This window comes from Corvus cornix, chromosome 4 (assembly GCF_000738735.6).
Source record: "Corvus cornix cornix isolate S_Up_H32 chromosome 4, ASM73873v5, whole genome shotgun sequence".
Taxonomy (NCBI): domain Eukaryota; kingdom Metazoa; phylum Chordata; class Aves; order Passeriformes; family Corvidae; genus Corvus; species Corvus cornix.
In genome coordinates, this window is record NC_046334.1 from 1,529,799 (window position 1) to 1,549,280 (window position 19,482).

Sequence of the window (19,482 nt, forward strand, 5' to 3'; positions counted from 1 at the left end):
TCTCCTGTTCTGCATGCCAGGTGTGGGACCAGGAAAGGCCAAAGGAAGTGATGGGAGAGGGATCGGTGAAAAGCCTGTGGCACAACAGCCTTGTCAAGGTTTAAAATAGTGGCGGCCTTTCCTGGGTGATAATGAAACATGGTCAGGCTGCTACTTGGAGCCGTTTATCTTCCTGCTCCTGACTTTTTGTTGTTGTCATTATTGACAAAATTGATGGGAGAGCTGTCTGGCAGAGCCACACGGCACTGGGTTTTATAGCTAATTACTCCCCACAAAATTCAATAGGGCCGTAAAACACATTTTACCTCGCCACCTGCGAGTCCCACCTTTGGGAGAGACAAATAGGCCTTGGAGGCAGCGAGGAAGAAACATAACCTTAAATCTTTCTGTCAAAAAATTGCACTTCCCTGCCCCAATGTGATTGAGTTCTGTTCATTTGTCTTCAGACTCCTTCAGAATGAGACTTCTAAAGCTGAAAGGAAAGCAGAATACTTTGAGTCTTCCCATCCCTCTAGTCTTGACTTTGACTTGTGCTGCTGAGAAAGGTCAAGGGAAGTTTGGTGACTCTTTGGTTAAAGTGGACACAACATCTGTATTGTTTTTTCTTCAATCAAGTTAACCTGCTTCCCCTGTATTGATAACCTTTCATGTTCCAAAGCGGATTGTTTAAGTGCCCATACCCTTAGCTCAGCTTGTTCTCTCCCTGTTTTGCTCAAGATTATGAAATGAGCTGGATGCTTTTCATACCCAGCTGAGCTGTTTGATTTGGTGACTTCTCAGAGCTGTTAATTCTCCAAGATTAAGGTTCATGAACATGTGGAAATTAACTGCTTTTGGGCACTTAGGTCTCTTCAAGCAGCACTGTAATTCCTTTAACGCCCTGCCTGCCTTTAGTTCGTGATAATCTTGTTATGGAAGGACCAGAGCAATTTTAGACAGGTTTAAAACAAAAGGGAGAGCTTTGGTTCTTCTATATTCCAATGGAAAGGGCTGAGTCACCCGCAGGGTTTCTTTTAAAAGAGAATTCAGTCCAGCCACATCAGACTATATGAGAAAACTACACAGACAATGAATTGCATGTTCATCCACGGAGTTCTTGATCGAACTAGATTTTCCTTTCTCTCTTTTCAATTGCTATAAGCCAAAAGAGAAACCCAACCACCTGTGAGTGTGGAGGTTGTGCACCTGCAGGGGAGAGGGAGTCAGGTTTAGGTTTAAAAGCTGGGCCTTTACATTCAAAGACTGTCTTATATTTAACTAGAGCAAAGCAAATTCTCTTTCAATGCATTTTTGGGTGAATCTTCCCGTGTCTCTGGCCTTGATGCTCATGGTCTGATGTGTTTGTTGAGGTGCTGGAGGACCGTGTGACAGTGATTGAGCCCCATCACCTCTCCTTTGTAGACCCGGAGATTCCCAGTGAGAAAATCCTGTACAACGTGACTGTCCCTCTCCTTCCTGGGCAAGGCAAGTGAACCTGTTGCTGCTGCGTTAACTGCCACATTTTCTGAGCACATCTCTTTTTTCCCTCACAGTATCATCCTACGGAAGCACCTCTTGATCCATTTGGCCTCCTTCCTTAGCTTTTAAACACCTTGTTCCTTAACCCCATTTCTTTGGCTTCTTTAGAGTGTGGTGCAGAGCTCAGGTTTTGCTACTGGCTGCATAATATTGAATGTTGTGTCCTGTGGCTTTCTGCTTCCCACCTCTCCAGTGAGAGGTTACCTGAAGAAACGCCTCAGTGAGCAATCTCCGTTTAATTTCTCGCGTCCCTAGAGCCCATCCCTGATGCAGTTGCATCTGTATAACTTGTTTTGCAACTGGTACGAAGAAGTACCTGGGGAAAGCAAAGGAAGCTGTGGAATCAGATGGAGAAATTAACCCCTCCTGGTAATGCTGGTGTCTCTGCATCCGTAGGTATCGTGGAGCATAGGGACAGGCCTCTGTCCCCAGTCAGGTACTTCACCCAGGCAGACATAAACCATGGCAGGATTGCTTATCGCCCGCCGACCGCCGCTCCTCACCTCAGGGAGATCATGGCCTTCTCCTTCGCAGGTGAGCATCCCAGTGCCCCTTGGAGGGCTGGGACAGCCAGCTGGACTGCTGGTGTTCCTGCTTGGTGAGGAAAGACTCCTGCCAGGTTAAATGTCAGCACTTGTTTTCTCCAAAATCCTCCAAATCCACATCAACACGTGCTCTCCTGTCCTGACCACAATCACTCTGTGCTTGTGTTTGTCCCCCCAGGTCTCCCAGAGTCCGTGAACTTCCGATTCACAGGTATGTGAACCACTTACTCTTTCCTGGCCAAAGCATTTTTCATCCTGCTTTTGCCCTTCCCATTGCCTGTTATCCCTTGGCCTTTGTTCTGCTGCAGGCACACCTGTGGGCACACAGTAGGAATTTCTGGAAATGCACGTGCCTGGGGAATATTAATTCATCTGAGTCCCAGCAGTGTTTTACAGAAGCTGATCTGCAGCTTGCTAGAGACATCTTCTTCCAGTGGCTGCCTGGAATCAGTCCTAAAAGCCTGATTCATTCCTGTTTTCCCCCAAGTGCGAACAAGGAATTTTACGCCGTCATATTTTTTTAATACAGTGTGGAGACATTTCTGCAATTAAATTGCCACAGATAAGCTGCTTCCTTGTTTAACACATCCTTCTGTTTCCATGTGCTTTCTAGCTTCCACCAGCAAGGAGAAGTCCATGACCTGAGTTAGGAGCACACCTGTGGAAGACAGGATGTGCACATGTACACACACTGAGTTTTAGAAGTTACCTTTGTCTGCTGGAGTTGAGTTAGGGGCAAAGATAAATGCTCTTGGCCGCTGTGAAGTGTGAGTGTATCCATAGACCAAGGTGTTGCCTGGAAAGGTGTGGGCTGGTGATTTTTGTACAGACAGGTGAATTTCCCAGGTGAAGAGTCCCTGCAAACCCATCCCTGCACTCAGGTGTGGTTCTGTCTGTGCCTAGTGTCTGGCGGGGAGCACACGACCCCGGAGATGGTGTTCGTCATCCACCTGCTCTCCGCTGAGCAGCAGCCTCCGGTCTTCCAGATCGCGGCCCCGTTCCTGGAGGTCAGCCAGGGGGGCAGAGCCACCATCGGTGAGTGGGGTGCGTGGGGAAGGGTGTGGGGCTCAGCTCGCTGCCAGAAGGCCCAAGTTCACTCACACAGGGGTCACTTGTGAGCCACTCTAGGAGGGAATTCCCTGATACAGCCTGAACATTATCAGGGGACAAAATATTTCCATGAAACCCACAGCTCTTGGGCGAGGGCAGCTCCGGAATTATTTTACTTGTACTCACTGAATTACGGGGTTTTTTTGGCTCCATTCACACAAGCTATGCTCTCTTTCCCTGGCACAGGGATCCAGTTGGCTGTGAGTGACACAGATACAGCTCCTGAGGGTCTTTTCTTTGAGCTGGTGAAACCTCCCCATCATGGCATTGTGCTCAAGTACAGTGCAGATGTGCAGGAGCTCATGAGAGCAGGTGAGTGGAGTAAGAGTTTCCCTCAGTGCAGGAGAGGAGCCAGCCTGGCTGGTTTAGCTGACCAGGAGGAGACAGATGCCCCTGGCAGATAAGGATACATCCATAGGGAAGCCTTATCTAGCTGTGAGCTCATGAAGCAGCTGGGAAGAAAAGGAGGATTGGTGCCCTCCTTGAGAATCACAAGGAGTCGCTGTGTCCCTGGAACTGGGAAGGCTGCAGCTTTTCCTCTGCCCTGCCAGCTCCTTAATAAATGTCCTCATAACTCACAGGCCTGGCAGGATGGGATTAAATGCCAGTTTAGTACTTGATTAAGGTCACTTGAATTGGATTCCTGCTCTGAACAGAGTGTTTCTGACTTGTGTGTCTCCTCCCTGGGAAGGCGACACCTTCACCTACGAGGACGTCACTCGGAGCGCTCTGCAGTACGTGCACGATGGGTCAGCAGCAGCAGAGGACAGCATGGAAATCTCTGTCACCGACGGTGTCACCACAGTCACCACGGTGCTGAGGGTGGATGTGTCCCAGCTGGATACCCACGGCCCGCAGCTGGCCCAGGGCTGCTTGTTGGCTGTCACCGTGGCCAGTAAAAGCTCTGTGACTCTCTCCCGACAGCACCTCGCTTACACGGTGGGTTTTCATCTGTTTCTAAACCCAGGGAATGCTGCCAGCCCCCCTTTCCTGATCCCCTACACACCTCTCTGCTGTCAGCATGGATTCTGTGTAGAGAGCTCAAGTTTTGACTGCTGCCAAAAAGGGGATAACAGACTCTTTCATCCCACAGGGATTTAAGGTTATCCCCATTTGACTGTAACAGAGGTGAACTGACATGCTAAACATGAGAACCTAGTTAATCCCAGATTTTTCTATCAAACAGACTTGCTAATAAAGCACATGGATTTGCTAAGTGTTAATCCCTTGAAAATTTCAGCCCCCTCACCCACCTTCCAAAAGCCGGGTTCTTTTTCTGGACAGATTGGAAGGGGGAAGGACTAAGCAACCCCAAGATGCTGCAGTGCTTGGTAGCTTGAGTTGGTCCCAGGGGTTGTGTGCAAGATTTGTCCTGCTGGTGACATTCCCAAGAAAGCTGCTTTTGTCCTTGCAGGTGATTTAGCAACCTGCTGAGGGAGGAGAGATCGCAGTTCAGGTGTGAGGCTGGAGAGACCTGAGCTGAGAGAGGCTGGCTGTCAGAGAGATGACTGGGAACTTTTTTTTCCAAGGCATCAGTCTGGATACAAGTCTGGAATCTGTCCTGTCCTCCTGTTAAGGAGGAAGGCTGACAAGGGAGCTGCTCAGGTTTAATCTGAGTAAGAGGACAGATGGGAAAAGAGGATTTCACTCCTGACCCATATGCTCAGGATATGTTGATTTCTACTTTGGGTCTTATTTTTTAACCACCCAACAAAACTCTTCTAAGAAAGATGACATCTGAGTTGTGATACCATAGAGGTGATTGTATTAATGTGGTTGAAAAGAGACAAAATCAGCTTTTAGATCAGCGTGAAGTACTTTGAAAATGAAAATACCAGGTTTATTTCTGGGAGACTGTGTTAATGTGATACAAGGGCATAGAGAAAGCCTTTCTGAGATGAGAGAAAATGAAAATACATTTTGTGGTAGATTTTTAAAATGTCAACCCACTTGACTCTCTTCTCATCAGTAGAGCTTCCATTTAATACTCATCTGTGGGTCTCTGACCCAGCTAAGCAGATATAATTCCCTATAAAACACTTATTCCTCCTTCCACTTTTAGTGGAGCAAAGCAATGCCTAATTTTGCCCTGTTTTGATTTGGTTTGTTTCTTCATGTTTAGGACAACAATTCTCCTGACTCAGAGATACGAATCCAGTTGATATCTCTGCCAGCCTATGGAACCCTCCTAAGGATGTCAGGCTCCCACCATGAAGATCTTTCCAAGGTTTATAATTTCACCATGGAAGACATCAACAGCCAGAGGATCAGGTAGCAAAGGGCACTATTCTTCTTCAAGGCATACTAGTTAAAAGCTCAGTGGGCTTTTCCCCAGGGATCTCTGGTCTATTTAGAAGAATTCAGGGAATGAAATGTGAAGGAGGGTTGGGAACTGAGACACCACCTCTCTTCCAAGAGGATTGCACTCACCCCTAACTGCAGGGATGGGATGCATTTGCCTTGGGGGTCAGTGAGACTCCCTGACTCCCTGTGTCCTGATTCCACAGCTACTCCACCACGTTTGAGACCAGCAATCAGCCCGTTACGGACATCTTCCACTTCTCTGTCCTGGATGCTGACAACAACCGGCTGGACAGGCAGATGTTCACCATCACCATCACATCTGCCCCGGCACTGCCCGCACTCCTCGCCTTTGCTGACCACGTCACTGTGAGTGGCTACCCAGGACACTGGGAACGGGGACAGCAGTGGCTTACATGGGAGCAACTGAACAGTTTTCCTGGACTGGGGGGAAATCACTGGAAAAACCAGGATGTTGGTCATGCAATGCAAAGGGTGAACAAATCACTTGGAGGCCAGAGGAGGCTGACAGTCCATCTGCGTCCCTGAACCTCATCTGTCCTAGTCAGGAGCTGGCTGTCCCTAGGGTGTCTTCTTGATATCAGTGGAGCAAGTCAGACTTATCCCTATCCCTATCAGCAGCTTGTGTGTAAGAGTTGAGCAGAAGACAAGTCTGAAGACACCTGGTGCTTTGGACTGACACACAGCATTTCACACTCCTTATCAAAGCCTTTGGAAGTCATCTCCCTCCTTTCCAGCTTTGCATTCCCCCTCCCTTGCCTTCAAAAGGCTCTTCTCAACAAGGAGTGCCAGTCTTGCCTTCCAAGAGGTCAGCATGACTCTGCCAGTTCCCTTCCTGTCCTGATAAAGAACTCACAGGCTCCTCTTGGAGGCCAGGCAGTCTTTGTTCTTCCCGTATCACCTCACCTCCCTGCTGAATTCCTCATTAACAGACCTAGGGGAGGATGGGACAGCACTGCAGAGCCCGGGCAAGCCTTCTCCATGGAGGCAGCCTCGTTCAGTAAGGATTTGTGTTGTCTGCTGTTGCTTTCTAGGTGGATGAGGGGGGCAGGGTCCCGCTGCTGGCTCATCACCACTTCACTGCTGATTATGATACTGCTGCCAAGGAGGACCTGAGGGTCACCGTTGTCACTCTGCCTGTGTATGGCTACGTCAAAAACACCAGGACAGGTAAACTGCTTGGCTCTCTTTTCTTCTTCCTGGCTGGTTTGTGCTCCTAACAGGATCACATCTGTCATATCCCATGGAGGGGATCACTTGTGCTGCATCTAAAAGTGCAGCTTCCCCACTGCCTACTCTAAGCATCTTAGATCTTACTTAAGCATCTTAGATGCATCTAAGATGTTGCTTCCCTGCCACAAGATGTGGAAAGCCAAGCTGTAGAAAGGAACATCCTTCCTTCTGCAGCCTTCACAATGTGCCTTTCTTCCCCTCATGCTGCTGGATTTATGTTGAGTTTACCAGCCATTCGAGCATCCTTTCACCAGTGATGTTCTGGTTTGCAGGCGAGAGCTTTGGCCCGCAGAGTGAGTCTGCAGGGACCACAGATACATCCTTTTCCCTTCAAGATGTTCTGGAGAACAGCATTTACTACTTCCAGAGCGTCCATGAAAGCATTGAGCCCACAAGTGATGTTTTCAGCTTCTATGTGAGTGATGGCTTCAGCCAGTCAGAGGTGCAGAGCATCAACATCACAATCCAGGTATGCTGGCTGCCAGAGCCCTCTCCTTTCACACAGACACTTCTCACGGGCAAGCTCTGCTCCTTCCTTTTTGGTATGTGGGAAGGGGATTAGAGGGAGATTCCTTCCCCTGGCACAGGCACATAATCTACCTGTGATGCCCAAGGACAGTTGTGCACTGTAGCTTCTTCCCCATGGCTTACTGCTCTGGTGTCTCCTCCCTCTTGGAAGCAGCCATGATGCTGGATAGCTTTGGAGGGACATCAGCAGTGGTTCTGTCATTTGGGAGCTTGTATTTCATTCAGGTGGGTCTTTTCCCTGCGTTCATTTTCCTTTCTCTGACTGCGTGCCTTTGTGCAGCGGCAGAACGACGAGCCCCCAAAGATGGTGCTGGAGCCTGTCCGGGTGCAGGAGGGCTCAGCCGTGGTTGTTACCAACGCCTCCCTCAGCCTGCAGGACTTGGACACCCAGAGCAGTGAGCTGGTCATCGTGGTGAGCCAAGGTCCTGAGCATGGTACGTCCTGACAGGCCGGGGGGTGAGGGACAGGGCGTCTTTCTGCGTCGGTGTCTGTCTTCACTGTGTGCGTGTGTGTGAGCCCCTGATGTGAGAGGGGAGCCTGGCATGTGGGATAAAGCACAATTTGGACCAGGGCTGTGCTTGAGGACAGCCCTGTTCTTGGAGAGTTGTCCCTCGCTCTTTGTGGGATAGGAGAAATGGGGACTGCATGCATTTCCCTGGGAAATTCCCTGCCGTGTTCCCCCACTCCCTGCAGGCAGGTGGCACCTCTGCAGTGCCAGAGGCAGGCAGGGTGTCAGGCGAAGGCTCTGTCCCCAGCAGGCTCTCTCGTCCCCACTGTTCATCCCTCTGTTGTTTGCCAGGTCAGCTCCGCAGAAGGCAGAGCGCGGCAGAGCCCCCGGAGCAGGGCCAAGTGCTGTCCAGGGGCTCCTCCTTCACCTACCAGGACGTTCTGGATGAGCTGATTGTTTACACTCAGAGCGGCGCCACGGCACAGACTGACGAGTTTGGCTTCTCCCTCACGGACGGGCTCTACACACAGGCAGGGAGGCTGGAATTCTCCATGGAGCTGCCGAGGAAGCAGCCACCCACGGTAGCTGTCAACAGGGACCTGCAGCTCCCAGCTGGTACGGGGACATGGCAAGAGTGGCATTGCTTGGTGCTGCTGGATGATCCAGCCTAAACCATTTGCTTCGCTGGGCTGAAGCTGACTGTGGGTTTGCTTTCTCTGGTGCAGGCTCTGCAGCTCCGCTCACGGCTCAGCACCTGAAAGCAGCAGCTGGTCATTCAGGGGACACAACCATCAGATTTGTCCTGAGGAGGGACCCCAGCAGGGGCCAGCTGCAGCTGACCACTGCCAATAGTCCAGTCCAGATCTCTGCCAAAGGACCCCTCAAAAGTTTCACCCAGGCTGATATAAACAAAGGTGAGAGTGCTGGATTTTAGGTAGTCACGGCAAGTGTATAAACCAAGGCTGGTTTAGGTAGTGCTGCGAGGAGCAGGGAGCTGGGCCTGAGGATCCTTATGGGTCCCTTCCCGTTTGAGACATTCCGTGATTCTGTGACCTTTATGAGAGAGGGACGATGAGCTGAAGTAGGGAAGGGAGAAGGAAAGAAGTAAGAGCAGGCTGTTATGTTGGAGCAGAGCCATGTATTATTAAATGTATGTTTAAAAGTCTCTCTCAGCAGGAGAAAAAGAATAAAGAGAGAAAGTAATGAAACCCAAATCCAGGAGTTCTGTCAAGCCTCCAGTGCCGCAGCTGATGGTGCCAGCCTGCTTCCAAACCAAGAATTCAATGCTGCAGCCTGTAATAAAGCATCTCTTTTCTGCTGTCCCTCTCTCCAGGGCACGTGGTGTACAGCCACAGGAAAGGGGATCCTGGCGGAAACTTCCCCTTCACCTTTGATGTGATGGATGCAGATGGCAACAAACTGACAGACCAGGTTTTTTATATCCATGTAATAGGTAAAAAGAAGTGCTGAAGTTATGTTTTCTTTGCTGCACAGCTCAGGCCTGCTCACAGATTCCCATCCCACATGTACTGCAAGGGAAAACGTGGTTCTTGAGATGCAGTTTTGATGCGCTGTCAATTCAAGGGCCTTTGAAGTGAGGGGCATGGGGAGATTTTGCAGATGTAAGGGTTTGTTCTTTGGCTTCTGACAAACTCACTGAAAAGATTGAAAAATTCCCCTTAGTATCTTCATGCTGTTTAGATTGTCTTTAGGACATTATAATGTTACCACCCCTGATTAATGGCAAGGCCCAGAGTTCCTGTTTCAGAATTACCAAAATGTTTGTGTGTGTGTCGTGTTTTGCTTGAGCACAAGTACCCGAGGGAAGAAGTGTGTCTGTCTCCTAACTCAGCTTTGTGTTTAACCCTTCCAGAGGACAGATTTCCCCCCTCCATCATCACTAACAAAGGGCTGGTGTTGGATGAGAACTCAGCAAAGACAATCACAACCCTCCAGCTCTCAGCCACTGACCAGGACAGTGAGGCCTCCCAGCTCCACTACAAGGTCACTCGGCAGCCACAGCTGGGGCACCTGGAGCACGTGGCCTCTCCAGGTGAGCAGGGATGTGTTGGGCCCTTGGAGCAGCAAGACACTGGAGGCTTTTGAGCCCTAAACATTCACTGCAGGAAAAACGTGCCCACAGGCAGCAGCAGCAGCACAGAATTCCATTTCCTGTAAGGAATCAAGTGGCCATTAGCCCAGAGGGTTGCAGAGTAAGGTGAGTGGAGGCAGAGAGGCCCAATAATCCCAGCTGAGGATGTATTCAGCCTCTGGGCGAGTTTATTGCTGCTTCTGCATGACAGGAAAACCTTTGGCCTTTGCTGTGCAGTGCCCCAAAGAATCCATCCCTTAATGCCCATGGAAACAGCCCATCTTGGAGAACAGACAACTTGCTTTCTGTCCCCCTCTTGGCCAGTATGTCCCTTGATCCCTAAACCCCAGCCTCTTTCCCTAGCTGTGCTTTGGAGGGAGGAAGGGAACTGAACTGTCCACTGAGTTTAACAGGAAGCAATGCTGGCCTGTGTTGGTTGTGCTGGATAATGAACTCTGGTTGTTCAGGGAGGGGGCTTGGTCAGTCCTGTGGAACTCAGCAAATAATTACCTGCACATGTGATCTGAATTTCAGAGCTGCCTTTTGTGCCTGCTGACACTGTGAGTGTGCTGCCCCTCTCTGATGAATTAATCTAAATCTATGCTGTCACATAATATACTCCTCTGATTTTATTATACTCATCTAAGATTATATTTCTTCTTAGCTGTAGATTTCTCATTAACATGAGAGTAAAGTGGAAATATCTGCTGTGTGTTTTCAAGATGCAGACAGTCCCTGTACAGCTCAGTTTTAGCGTGTGGTTTGCCTCATCTTCTCACCAAAAACGTGTTGAAAGGGCAGGAATAATGAATGAGTTATAATAAGCAAAACCCCCACTGAGAGTAAATTAAAAACTTGCAATATTTTTGTCTAAATTGCAAACTAAACAGTGAATCTTGTACTTTGGAGACTTGAATTAAGGATTTTATTCCTCCTGTTATTTAAAATGTGATGATCATTCTGATTTCTGTGCTTTTTCATGTGTGAGGGACTAAGAAAGATACAGAGTCACAGACCAGGAAGGAGTTGTAATCATGATTTAAATGACCTAAACCTAAGGAGGGAGTACTGAAGTGAGAGAGAACCCAAACCTTTACAGCTAATGAGCTCTGAGGAAATCTTAGCTGATCATTCAATTTTGGCTCATTTATTTAAATCAGATCCTGATGTCTTTTGTAGTGTGGCCAATCCTTGTCACCAGCCATTTAGTGTGATATATTGGTAGCAAACTTCTTGTCAGGGTGTTTGTTGACAACAGCAGTAAAACTGTTGAACACAGCAACGAGATTTAAAAAGCTCAAGTGCTTTTTAAAATGCTTGTCAGGTGCCTTTCTGTGGCGGTGTCACACCTAATGGCCTGTAAAGATGTTGCTATAAATCAGTGCTGAAAAAGGGACTTTGTCTGTTCTAAATGCAGGGGTACACTTGGAAAGCATTTTGGAAAACTGCTGTGAGGCCAGAAGATCTTTAGCTCATCCTCAGTGATGCCATGGTTGGGTTAGTCCTGCCCAGCAGTGACAATCCAAGTGTTACATTGACCGTTTTTCTCCCAGCTTCTCTCCCCCTCTGCCCTGGGAGGCCCACTCCCAACAGGATGAGGTCAAAAGAAGCCTGGACTTCTTTCGGAGAAAGAGATTTTTAGGAGGCTCTGTGCCAGCTAAATCCCTGGCTCAGCTGAGGACTTGGAGCAGAACCAGCCAAAACTGAGTCCTTATGGCTAAATATGTCCTGCTTCCTGTATTTTTTCCCTGCCTTTCTGTTGCACATTTGCCCCCTATTGTTCATTTTCCAGGGACAAGAATTAGTTCCTTCAGCCAGGCAGACTTGGCCTCTGGCAGCATCCAGTACCTCCACACCAGTGACACGGAAAAGCACACAGATGCCTTCACCTTTTCTGTGTCTGACGGGACAAACGAGGTCAGTCCCAGCGTGGCTTTTGCCTGAGTAGGAACGTGCTGTGGGCAGAGGGGGCTGCTCCTCCTTCTCCTGCTGTGAGAGTTCCCACATCCCTCAGGGCAGGGAGTGAGCCCTGTGCAGGGAACAGGGAACCACGTGGCCTCGTGGCACTGGCTCACCAAGATCTGAGTGCCTGGTTTTCAGCTGCTTGCCAACTGCTCCTGGAGCTCAGCTTTGATCCAGTGCACTGACAGTGTGGTGATGATAGTCAGGCCCTGGAGAAATGCCTTTTTCCTGCTTTCTGAAAGAGGAAAAGCATAGCTGCACATAGAGGGAGAGGGGGAAAACCGAATGAGAGAGGGAGGGAAAGTGGATGTCCACAAATATCACAGAAAGAGGGAGAATTAATTAGTGGGGAGGGATAGACAAGGTCGCCTTCACATGATCTGGGCGTAGCTGCTCAGATTTATTCACTAGACAAGGCTGAAATGAAGTGACCAAACTGGGGATCGCTGTGCTCTTGTGATGAAGTCACACTCTTGGAAGGCTGAATTCATCAAGAGAGGCTTTTCCTCCTGTCCCAGGTGAGCCAGATGTTTGACATCACCATAAACCCCGTGGATGACTCCTTACCCATAGTGCAAAGCTTTGGGATGACAGTTCAGGAAGGGGTGAGAAAAACCATCACCGAGTTTGAGCTCAAAGCAACAGATGCTGACACAGAGGTAAGGCAGGACCCCCCCGGCCTCCTCCCTCCCCTCTTCTGCTGCACAGCTGGGCTATCAGGAAAATGGGCTTGTGTTCAAAGACTTACGGCCTTGACACTGAATTTATGACTAGCACGGATGAAAATGGCATTTCCTCTTCTTTCTGGGTCTGGCCAGAGGCTGAGCTGTCTAATGTTGGCTCTGCCTCGCTGCTACCTCCCTGCAGCAAGAGATCTGGCTGCCTAAGCCAAAATCCTGCCCCAGAGGTTTTTGCTGCTTCCGCCCTGGCAGAAGTGCAAGGGACACATTGCCTGGAATGGCTGCAGGGCTGGGGGCTGCTCTTGTGTTCATGGAGCTGTCTCAGACCAGCTGAATAGGTAGTTTGGTGGGATGTGCCTTGTTTTGTAGGGAGCCACGTTGGGAGAGGGATAAGGACAGGGCAGGGCTCGGGGCAATCAGGAATGTGCTGGGTTAGCCCCGGCTGGAAACAGTGACACAGGAAGCCGCCTGGGCAGGCTCCCTGTCCAGGCTTCCTGAGCTGGAAGGACAGGCCTGGCCTGGTGCTGAGGTCGTGTCCCCAGCTTTTCCCCTCCGTGTGCGGGTGCAGGTCGCGTCCATCACGTTCCGGGTGGTGCAGCCGCCCCGGCATGGGCTGATCGAGCGCAGCGGCCGCGGGCAGCGGCCCCTCCAGGCCACCACCTTCACCATGGATGACATCTACCAGAACCGCATCAGCTACAGCCACGACGGCGGCAGCGCACTCAGGGACCGCTTCACCTTCACCGTGTCCGATGGCACCAACCCCCTCTTCGTGGTGCAGGACGGCGGGAAGAAGGTCAGGGAGGAGAAGCGATGGGAGGGGGTCTTGTGAGCTCATAGGGAGCTGCCTCCTCTCAGAGCAGGGGGCTGAGCTGCTGTGGCTGCACTGAAGGCAAGAGCTGAGTGTTCTCAGTTACCTGGTGCCTTTGCTCCTTCCCCTCCCTGCCCTCTGTGTGTGCAAACTCACCCAGGACCTTGATCCCGGCAGAGTTGGAGGGAGCCAAGCTGGTGAAGTGGTGGGTGAGGCTCTGACTCCCAAAAGTAACACCCATCTCCCTGAACTTCTGGCAGGTTGTGACCGCAGCACCACAGCGCTTCCAGGTGGACATCGTCCCTGTGGATGACGGGACACCCAGGGTTGTCACCAACCTGGGCCTGCAGTGGCTGGAGTACACGGATGGCAAGGTAACACCTGCCTGGGCTCAGCTTGGGCTGCTTCTCAGGCTGTTCCTGGAGAGGAGGCTTCGCAGGGAAACATCCTGATCCTTCAGCACTTTTATTATTGTGATGGACAATACACACCCCAGGGTATATTTTTAGCTTTGCTGATGGTGGAGATATCTTGATGATGTGCTGCAGCAGCTGTGGCAGAGATACATGGCTTTCCAAGGATATGGTGCAGGAATTTCTTGCTATAACATGCCTTTGTTTTGCAAAAGTCCAAACAAAACCCCAGGAAACTCTCAGCTTGTTTTTGAGGAGCCAGCATTAACTGCAAAGAAACACTTTGGTTCTTCCCAGAAAAACATGAGTGGAAGATGCTGTAGTAAGAAATTGTATTAAGAAATGGCTATCTCAGCTCAAATTCCTCACTTCAGGAAAAGCACTCCCGCAGCCTCGAGCAGCTCAATTTTCTCTCTTTCTCCTGCTGTTATAAACATTTTGTTGTTGAAGAGAAAGCAAATTGTGGTGGAACTGAGTCAGATCCGTGCGAGAGCATTTGAAAGAGGCTCTCGTGGAGCTCACCAGAGCTGTGTGAACTGTCCTGAGCGAGTCTTTCAATCCGAGGCTGTCTGCAAATGGTTTTTTGCCAAGCAGGGCCTCACCTGAGCATCAGCACAGCTCGTGGAATAGAGGCTTCCAGGTGAAACCCAAAGATTAGTCCTAGACTTTAGTCCCAGCTAGATAGGGCTTGGCAGCTGCTTCGGATTTGCTTTTCTTTGAGCCACATTTGTCTTTTTAATTAAACTAACCCGATGTGAGGCAAAATTTGAACCCTTCTTGTGTTGTCAAACACCTTGTGGGATGTCTCTCTGTTCAAGGCTGCTCTGTGCTTTCATATCCTGAGATTTTCCCTCATGGAGAACTGTTTTGACAGAGGGATGGTTGGGCTTTTCGTGCGAACAGTCAATCAGACTTGCACTGCTGGAGCTTCAGTTTTACTCCCTTGGTTTGGCTTTAATCCAGGCCACCAATCTCATCACTAAGAAGGAATTACTGACGACAGATCCTGACACAGATGACAAACAGCTGATCTACGAGATAACAACCGGTCCCAGGAATGGTCATGTGGAGAACAAGCTGAAACCAGGGACAGCTGTGACCACCTTTACGCAGGGTATGGAGCCGGGCCGTGTCCTGCTGCCTTTTTCCTTCAGTTGATTCCGTTTGTTAAAATAAGGAAAAAATAGGGGGAAGGGGAGAAGAAAAGGAGCAGATCTCCAAAGTGTGTTGAAAATAAACATTGAACTTTGCTGTCAGTTGCAGAAATCCTGTAATTGCTTATAGATGCCAACCTGAGTCCTGTAGCCACAGCCAGATTCTCCAGACTTGTTAGAGCTGGAGATGTGACTCGGGGCAGTAAAGGGGGCTTGTAGATCTTGCAAGTGCATCTGATCATCACAAGGTCTGGTAGATGTGCAGCCAGCTGTGCAGAGTCAGCAGTGTGGGGAAAGTTCACTCTTGTGGGGCTGAGGGAAGGGGAGGTGAGGGGGGTAACTGCTTCCTGTGCCACTGTGATCCCCGATCCCTGTGGCCATGTGGAGCCGTGCCTCCGCACTGCTCATCTACAAAACTGCCTTTGGATTTCTGTGCTGACTCATTGGATGTCCCTCCTGGCAGAGGACGTGAACCAGGGCCTCATTTGGTACGTGATGCATGAGGAGAAGGTTCAGGAGACCATGGACAGCTTTCAGTTCCTAGTGAAGGACGGCAAACCCAACGTGGTCAGCGGCAATGTCTTCCACATCCAGTGGTCCCTCCTCAGCTTTACACACACCAGGTAAGTGGCACGGGGGTCACAGCACCTAGCTGAGCTGGAGCTGGGCTCTTACCTGAGCTCCCTACAGCGTGGAAATGAAATTCTGTCCGTGAGGAGAGGGGCCTGCTGGGCTAAACCACAGGGCAGCTGCCCTATGCCCAAACCCCCGGTTATTATTGTGCCTCGGATTTTCCATGGAGGCCACGCTCACCCTGAGTCTGTGGTGCTCAGTGTCACACAACCACACAGGGTTTGCTCCCCAGCCTGTTATTTGTGTGTGCTTGATCCCTTTCTAGCTACAAGGTCAGGGAGAGCACTGGCTCTGTGAGCATCACCGTGAGGCGGATCGGGAACCTCAACCAGTACAGCATTGTCCTGTGCCGCACCGAGCAGGGAACAGCCACTGCTGGATCCGGATCACAGCCTGGAGAGCAGGACTACATGGAGTATGCAGGGCAGGTAGGTGGGGACACAGGAAAGGGACGGCCTGACCATACCTGCCACCAAGCCCGGAGGAAAGAATGGGTGAAAAGTGATAAAAGCGCCAAGGAGGGTGTCTTTCATTTGTAAAATCCTGTGCGTTATTTGCTGTCAGAAGAGGGAGCGACTCAGGCCAGGGTGAGACAGGAAGGACGGGACGCTCCAGACCCCAGTCCAAGGACAGCAGCCGGATTGCTGCCTTCCAGGTGCAGTTCGAGGAGCGGGAGGACACCAAGGCCTGCACCATCGGCATCAACGACGACGATGTGTTCGAGGGCACGGAGAGCTTTTCCGTGGAGCTCAGCATGCCGGCCTACGCCCTGCTGGGCAACGTCACCCGGGCCACCGTCACCATCGCGGACCCCGAGGACGAGCCCACGCTGCAGTTCGACAGGAGCACGTTCCGCGTCAGCGAGAGCGCCGGCTTCCTCTCGGCTCCTGTGGAACGGAAAGGTGCGTCGGGCCGCGCAGGACGGCGTGCTGAGCCCCGCGGGAGGGACACGTGCCGAGGGGGAACCCTCATGGCAGAGAGGTAGCCCTTGGGCTTTGCCTGCTTATGGTTTTGGGGTGTTCTCTGATGTTTTGGAAGAGGTTCTGTCAATGGCAAGCAGCACACAGGGCACTGTTGTTTATTTTTTTTATCTTTCCTGCCTCTGCTGTTAAAGCTTCTTGGGTTTGGATTCATTTCAACTCCCAGCACGAGCAGGAGCAAACCCTTGTATTTGCAGCCTCTTGGTGATCTAGAGGGTGTTTTATGTGGACCCTGTCACTGGGCTTTAATAGGCAAGTGCCACCAGTTTCCTGAGTGTGGATTAGGAACATGCCTGGAATTCAGGTCTAAGGTGGCTGCTATGCAAGTTCAGGAGCAGGGATAGTGTTCTTTTTCATTTCTCACCCTCTTTTCTGAATGCTGCTTTATTATTGAAGTGAACAGTGTCTCCACCAAATAGATTAAAAGTATTTCCACTTTTAAAAGAATTACGGAGTTTTCCTGTTGCTTCCTAGGGGATGCCAGCAGCACTGTGTCTGCTATCTGCTACACCGTCCCCAAATCAGCCAAGGGCAGCAGCCTTTACATGCTGGAATCCGGCTCCGACTTCAAGTCCCGGGGGCTGGCGGATGAGAACCGCCTCATTTTGGGGCCGGGTGTCACCGTGGTGACCTGTGATGTCACTCTGATCGATGACAGTGAATATGAAGAGGATGAGGAGTTCGAGGTGGTGCTGGCCGACGCCTCGGACAACGCCCGCATTGGCAGCCGGGCTTCAGCCAACGTGGTCATCACCGGTCCCAATGACGCCTCCACGGTGTTCCTGGGGAACGCCACCTTTACCGTCAGCGAGGCTGCAGGTGAAGAGCAGGGGTTCGTGTTGGGGTGCTCACTGTGGAAGCTTTCACCAGGAAGATGTGTCACAAGGAGCAATTCAGGGCACAGCAGAACTGTCAGAGAAGTGCAGAGGGGCTCTGTGGTTCCCTCTGCACCGAGGGGGAGGCTGGGGGCCAGGGCAGTGCTGAAGGGAGAAGGCTGTGCTGAAGGGAAAGGAGTGGGTTTGTGGTACGTGGCTGCTCTCTCAGCTTGTTCTCTCTTGTGCCTCTGTTGGTGCAGGACACATTGAGATTCCAGTGCTGCGGCAGGGACCTGACCTCTCCACGCCCACATCGGTGTGGTGTGCCACTCGGACGTCAGACCCGCCCTCGGCCAGCCCGGGAGTCGATTACGTCCCCAGCTCCAGGAAAATAGAGTTCAGGCCAGGCAAGACAGAAGAGGTGAGGAGCCACTTGGACTCCTGCTGAGTCTGCTTTGCTTGGTGGCAGTTGTCTTGCGTTTCTGCGCAGATCTGCCATTTGTTTTGGAAATCCTCTCAGGGCCACTTGAGAACTGTTAATGAGTCTGCTAGGCACAGACTCCCACCCTGTCAGCACTCCAGGCAGGGGGGATTTGATCATGCCACATCTTCCCAAAGACGGCAGCCTGTTCTCTGAAATTATATGCTGGATTTATCTAGAACATTGTTTACATTGATTAATGGATTCAGAAAACATAATGACAGAATGGCTTTACGCTAGACTCCCAAATGTGAGTGCTGGGAAGGACGAAAGCTTTGTACCTCTAACAGCAGGAATTCCACTTTCCCCCCAGTTCTGCCCCCTGACAATCCTGGATGATGCTCAGTACCCAGTGATAGAAGGGCTGGAGACTTTTGTTGTTTACCTCAGCTCCCCCCACGGAGCCGAGCTGGCAAAGCCGTTCCAAGCCATCGTGGCCATCAATGACATCTTCCAAGATGGTAAGTTATCCCTGGCAGCTGTATCTGTTCCATTCCCACCTCTTGGCTCCCTGTGGATCCTCAACACTGCTTGGCTCTGTTTCTGCCCCCCTGCAGTGCCCAGCATGCAGTTCACCAAGGCCACCTACATGGCCAAGGAGAAGGAGGGGACCCTGCACATCCCCATCTTCCGCACGGGGGACCTGAGCTACGAGTCCTCTGTCAGGTGCTACACCCGGAGCCAGACAGCACAGGTCATGGAGGACTTCATGGAGAGGAGGGATGCAGAGGAGTCTCGCATCACTTTCCTCAAAGGGGAGAAGGTGAGCTGGACCTGCCTTGTGGAGGAACCAAGAACCCTTGCTGAGAGAAGTTCACATCTCCTCCTTGCCTCTGTGTCATCAGAGGGAGCTGACAGAGTTGTCCAGGCTGCTTTCAGATGACACAAATTCTTGTCCTGGCAGTATGACCCACTCTGAAGGGGTTGTGTGTTTCACGATTAAACTGGTTAAATTGTGAAATGCAAATCTGATGCGTCAGGAGGACTCGGGATTGTTGTACAGAGAGCTGTGGGTTTGTGGAAGGAGATGTTTTTGCTGCTGTGTCTCATCATGTAACAGCATGGTTTGTCCACACTGAAGTAGCAGCCCTAAAACCAGAAGGGTTTCTTCTGGGATGGACGGCACTCTGATGTGAAACCCTGGATGGGGAAGTACAGCCTGGCCTTCACGTGGCTTTATCAGATTTATCAGTGATTGCTGCTTTCTCCCCTTCGCTTGGCTTTAGGTGAAGAACTGCAGTGTTCATGTCACTGATGACTCTGCCTTTGAACCAGAAGAGCAGTTCCAGGTCTATCTGGGTAGCCCGCTTGGAAACCATTGGAGCGGAGCTCGGATTGGGAAGATGGACGTGGCCACCATAACTGTCACCAACGACGAGGACGGTGAGTGAGGCTGCTCAGCAAGGATGTCATGGTGGTTCCAAGGGAGTTGGCACAGTCCCATCAGTGCAGTACACGTGGATGCCTTCGGTGCCACGGTCACAGCCCTGGGTGCAGGTCACTGGTGTGCACTGGGCTGGGCCGAAGGGAAGAGTTGAATAACAGTGCTTGGACCCGCCGCCTCTCTGTTTCCCATTCCCCTGCAGCTGGAGTTGCTGTGCTTCCCCTCGGAGATGTTCCCCTCCCTCCACAGTGTCACAATCTGGAGAGAACTGTGGGGGAGAAGAGGGATGCCAGGTCCCTCTGGTGTGACAGCCTGCAGGGGTGGAGCACCAGCACGTGGCAAGGATTTGGGGGTGTGTGGGAGGCAGGGACAG

The 19,482-nt window shown here is 51.0% G+C and overlaps 1 protein-coding gene across 3 annotated transcripts in view; it reads left to right on the plus strand.

The window, feature by feature from the left end:
• Window positions 1-19,482, plus strand: part of FRAS1 (Fraser extracellular matrix complex subunit 1) — a 109,560-nt gene that overhangs the window by 81,918 nt on the left and 8,160 nt on the right. For 2 of the 3 annotated variants that reach the window (XM_039550676.1, XM_039550677.1), the window contains exons 32-59: window positions 1,350-1,464; window positions 1,915-2,052; window positions 2,242-2,274; window positions 2,967-3,098; window positions 3,360-3,485; window positions 3,865-4,112; window positions 5,296-5,444; window positions 5,681-5,843; window positions 6,530-6,665; window positions 7,001-7,197; window positions 7,537-7,690; window positions 8,056-8,319; window positions 8,430-8,618; window positions 9,038-9,157; window positions 9,578-9,757; window positions 11,589-11,713; window positions 12,277-12,417; window positions 13,007-13,234; window positions 13,510-13,623; window positions 14,626-14,776; window positions 15,280-15,439; window positions 15,715-15,877; window positions 16,105-16,351; window positions 16,904-17,248; window positions 17,505-17,665; window positions 18,039-18,186; window positions 18,283-18,488; window positions 18,952-19,108. In XM_039550676.1, coding sequence (XP_039406610.1) covers window positions 1,350-1,464; window positions 1,915-2,052; window positions 2,242-2,274; window positions 2,967-3,098; window positions 3,360-3,485; window positions 3,865-4,112; window positions 5,296-5,444; window positions 5,681-5,843; window positions 6,530-6,665; window positions 7,001-7,197; window positions 7,537-7,690; window positions 8,056-8,319; window positions 8,430-8,618; window positions 9,038-9,157; window positions 9,578-9,757; window positions 11,589-11,713; window positions 12,277-12,417; window positions 13,007-13,234; window positions 13,510-13,623; window positions 14,626-14,776; window positions 15,280-15,439; window positions 15,715-15,877; window positions 16,105-16,351; window positions 16,904-17,248; window positions 17,505-17,665; window positions 18,039-18,186; window positions 18,283-18,488; window positions 18,952-19,108 — 4,690 coding nt within the window. Of the gene's footprint in view, window positions 1-1,349; window positions 1,465-1,914; window positions 2,053-2,241; window positions 2,275-2,966; window positions 3,099-3,359; window positions 3,486-3,864; window positions 4,113-5,295; window positions 5,445-5,680; window positions 5,844-6,529; window positions 6,666-7,000; window positions 7,198-7,536; window positions 7,691-8,055; window positions 8,320-8,429; window positions 8,619-9,037; window positions 9,158-9,577; window positions 9,758-11,588; window positions 11,714-12,276; window positions 12,418-13,006; window positions 13,235-13,509; window positions 13,624-14,625; window positions 14,777-15,279; window positions 15,440-15,714; window positions 15,878-16,013; window positions 16,352-16,903; window positions 17,249-17,504; window positions 17,666-18,038; window positions 18,187-18,282; window positions 18,489-18,951; window positions 19,109-19,482 lie in introns of those variants that run through there. The other variant, XM_039550678.1, reaches the window with a different exon arrangement.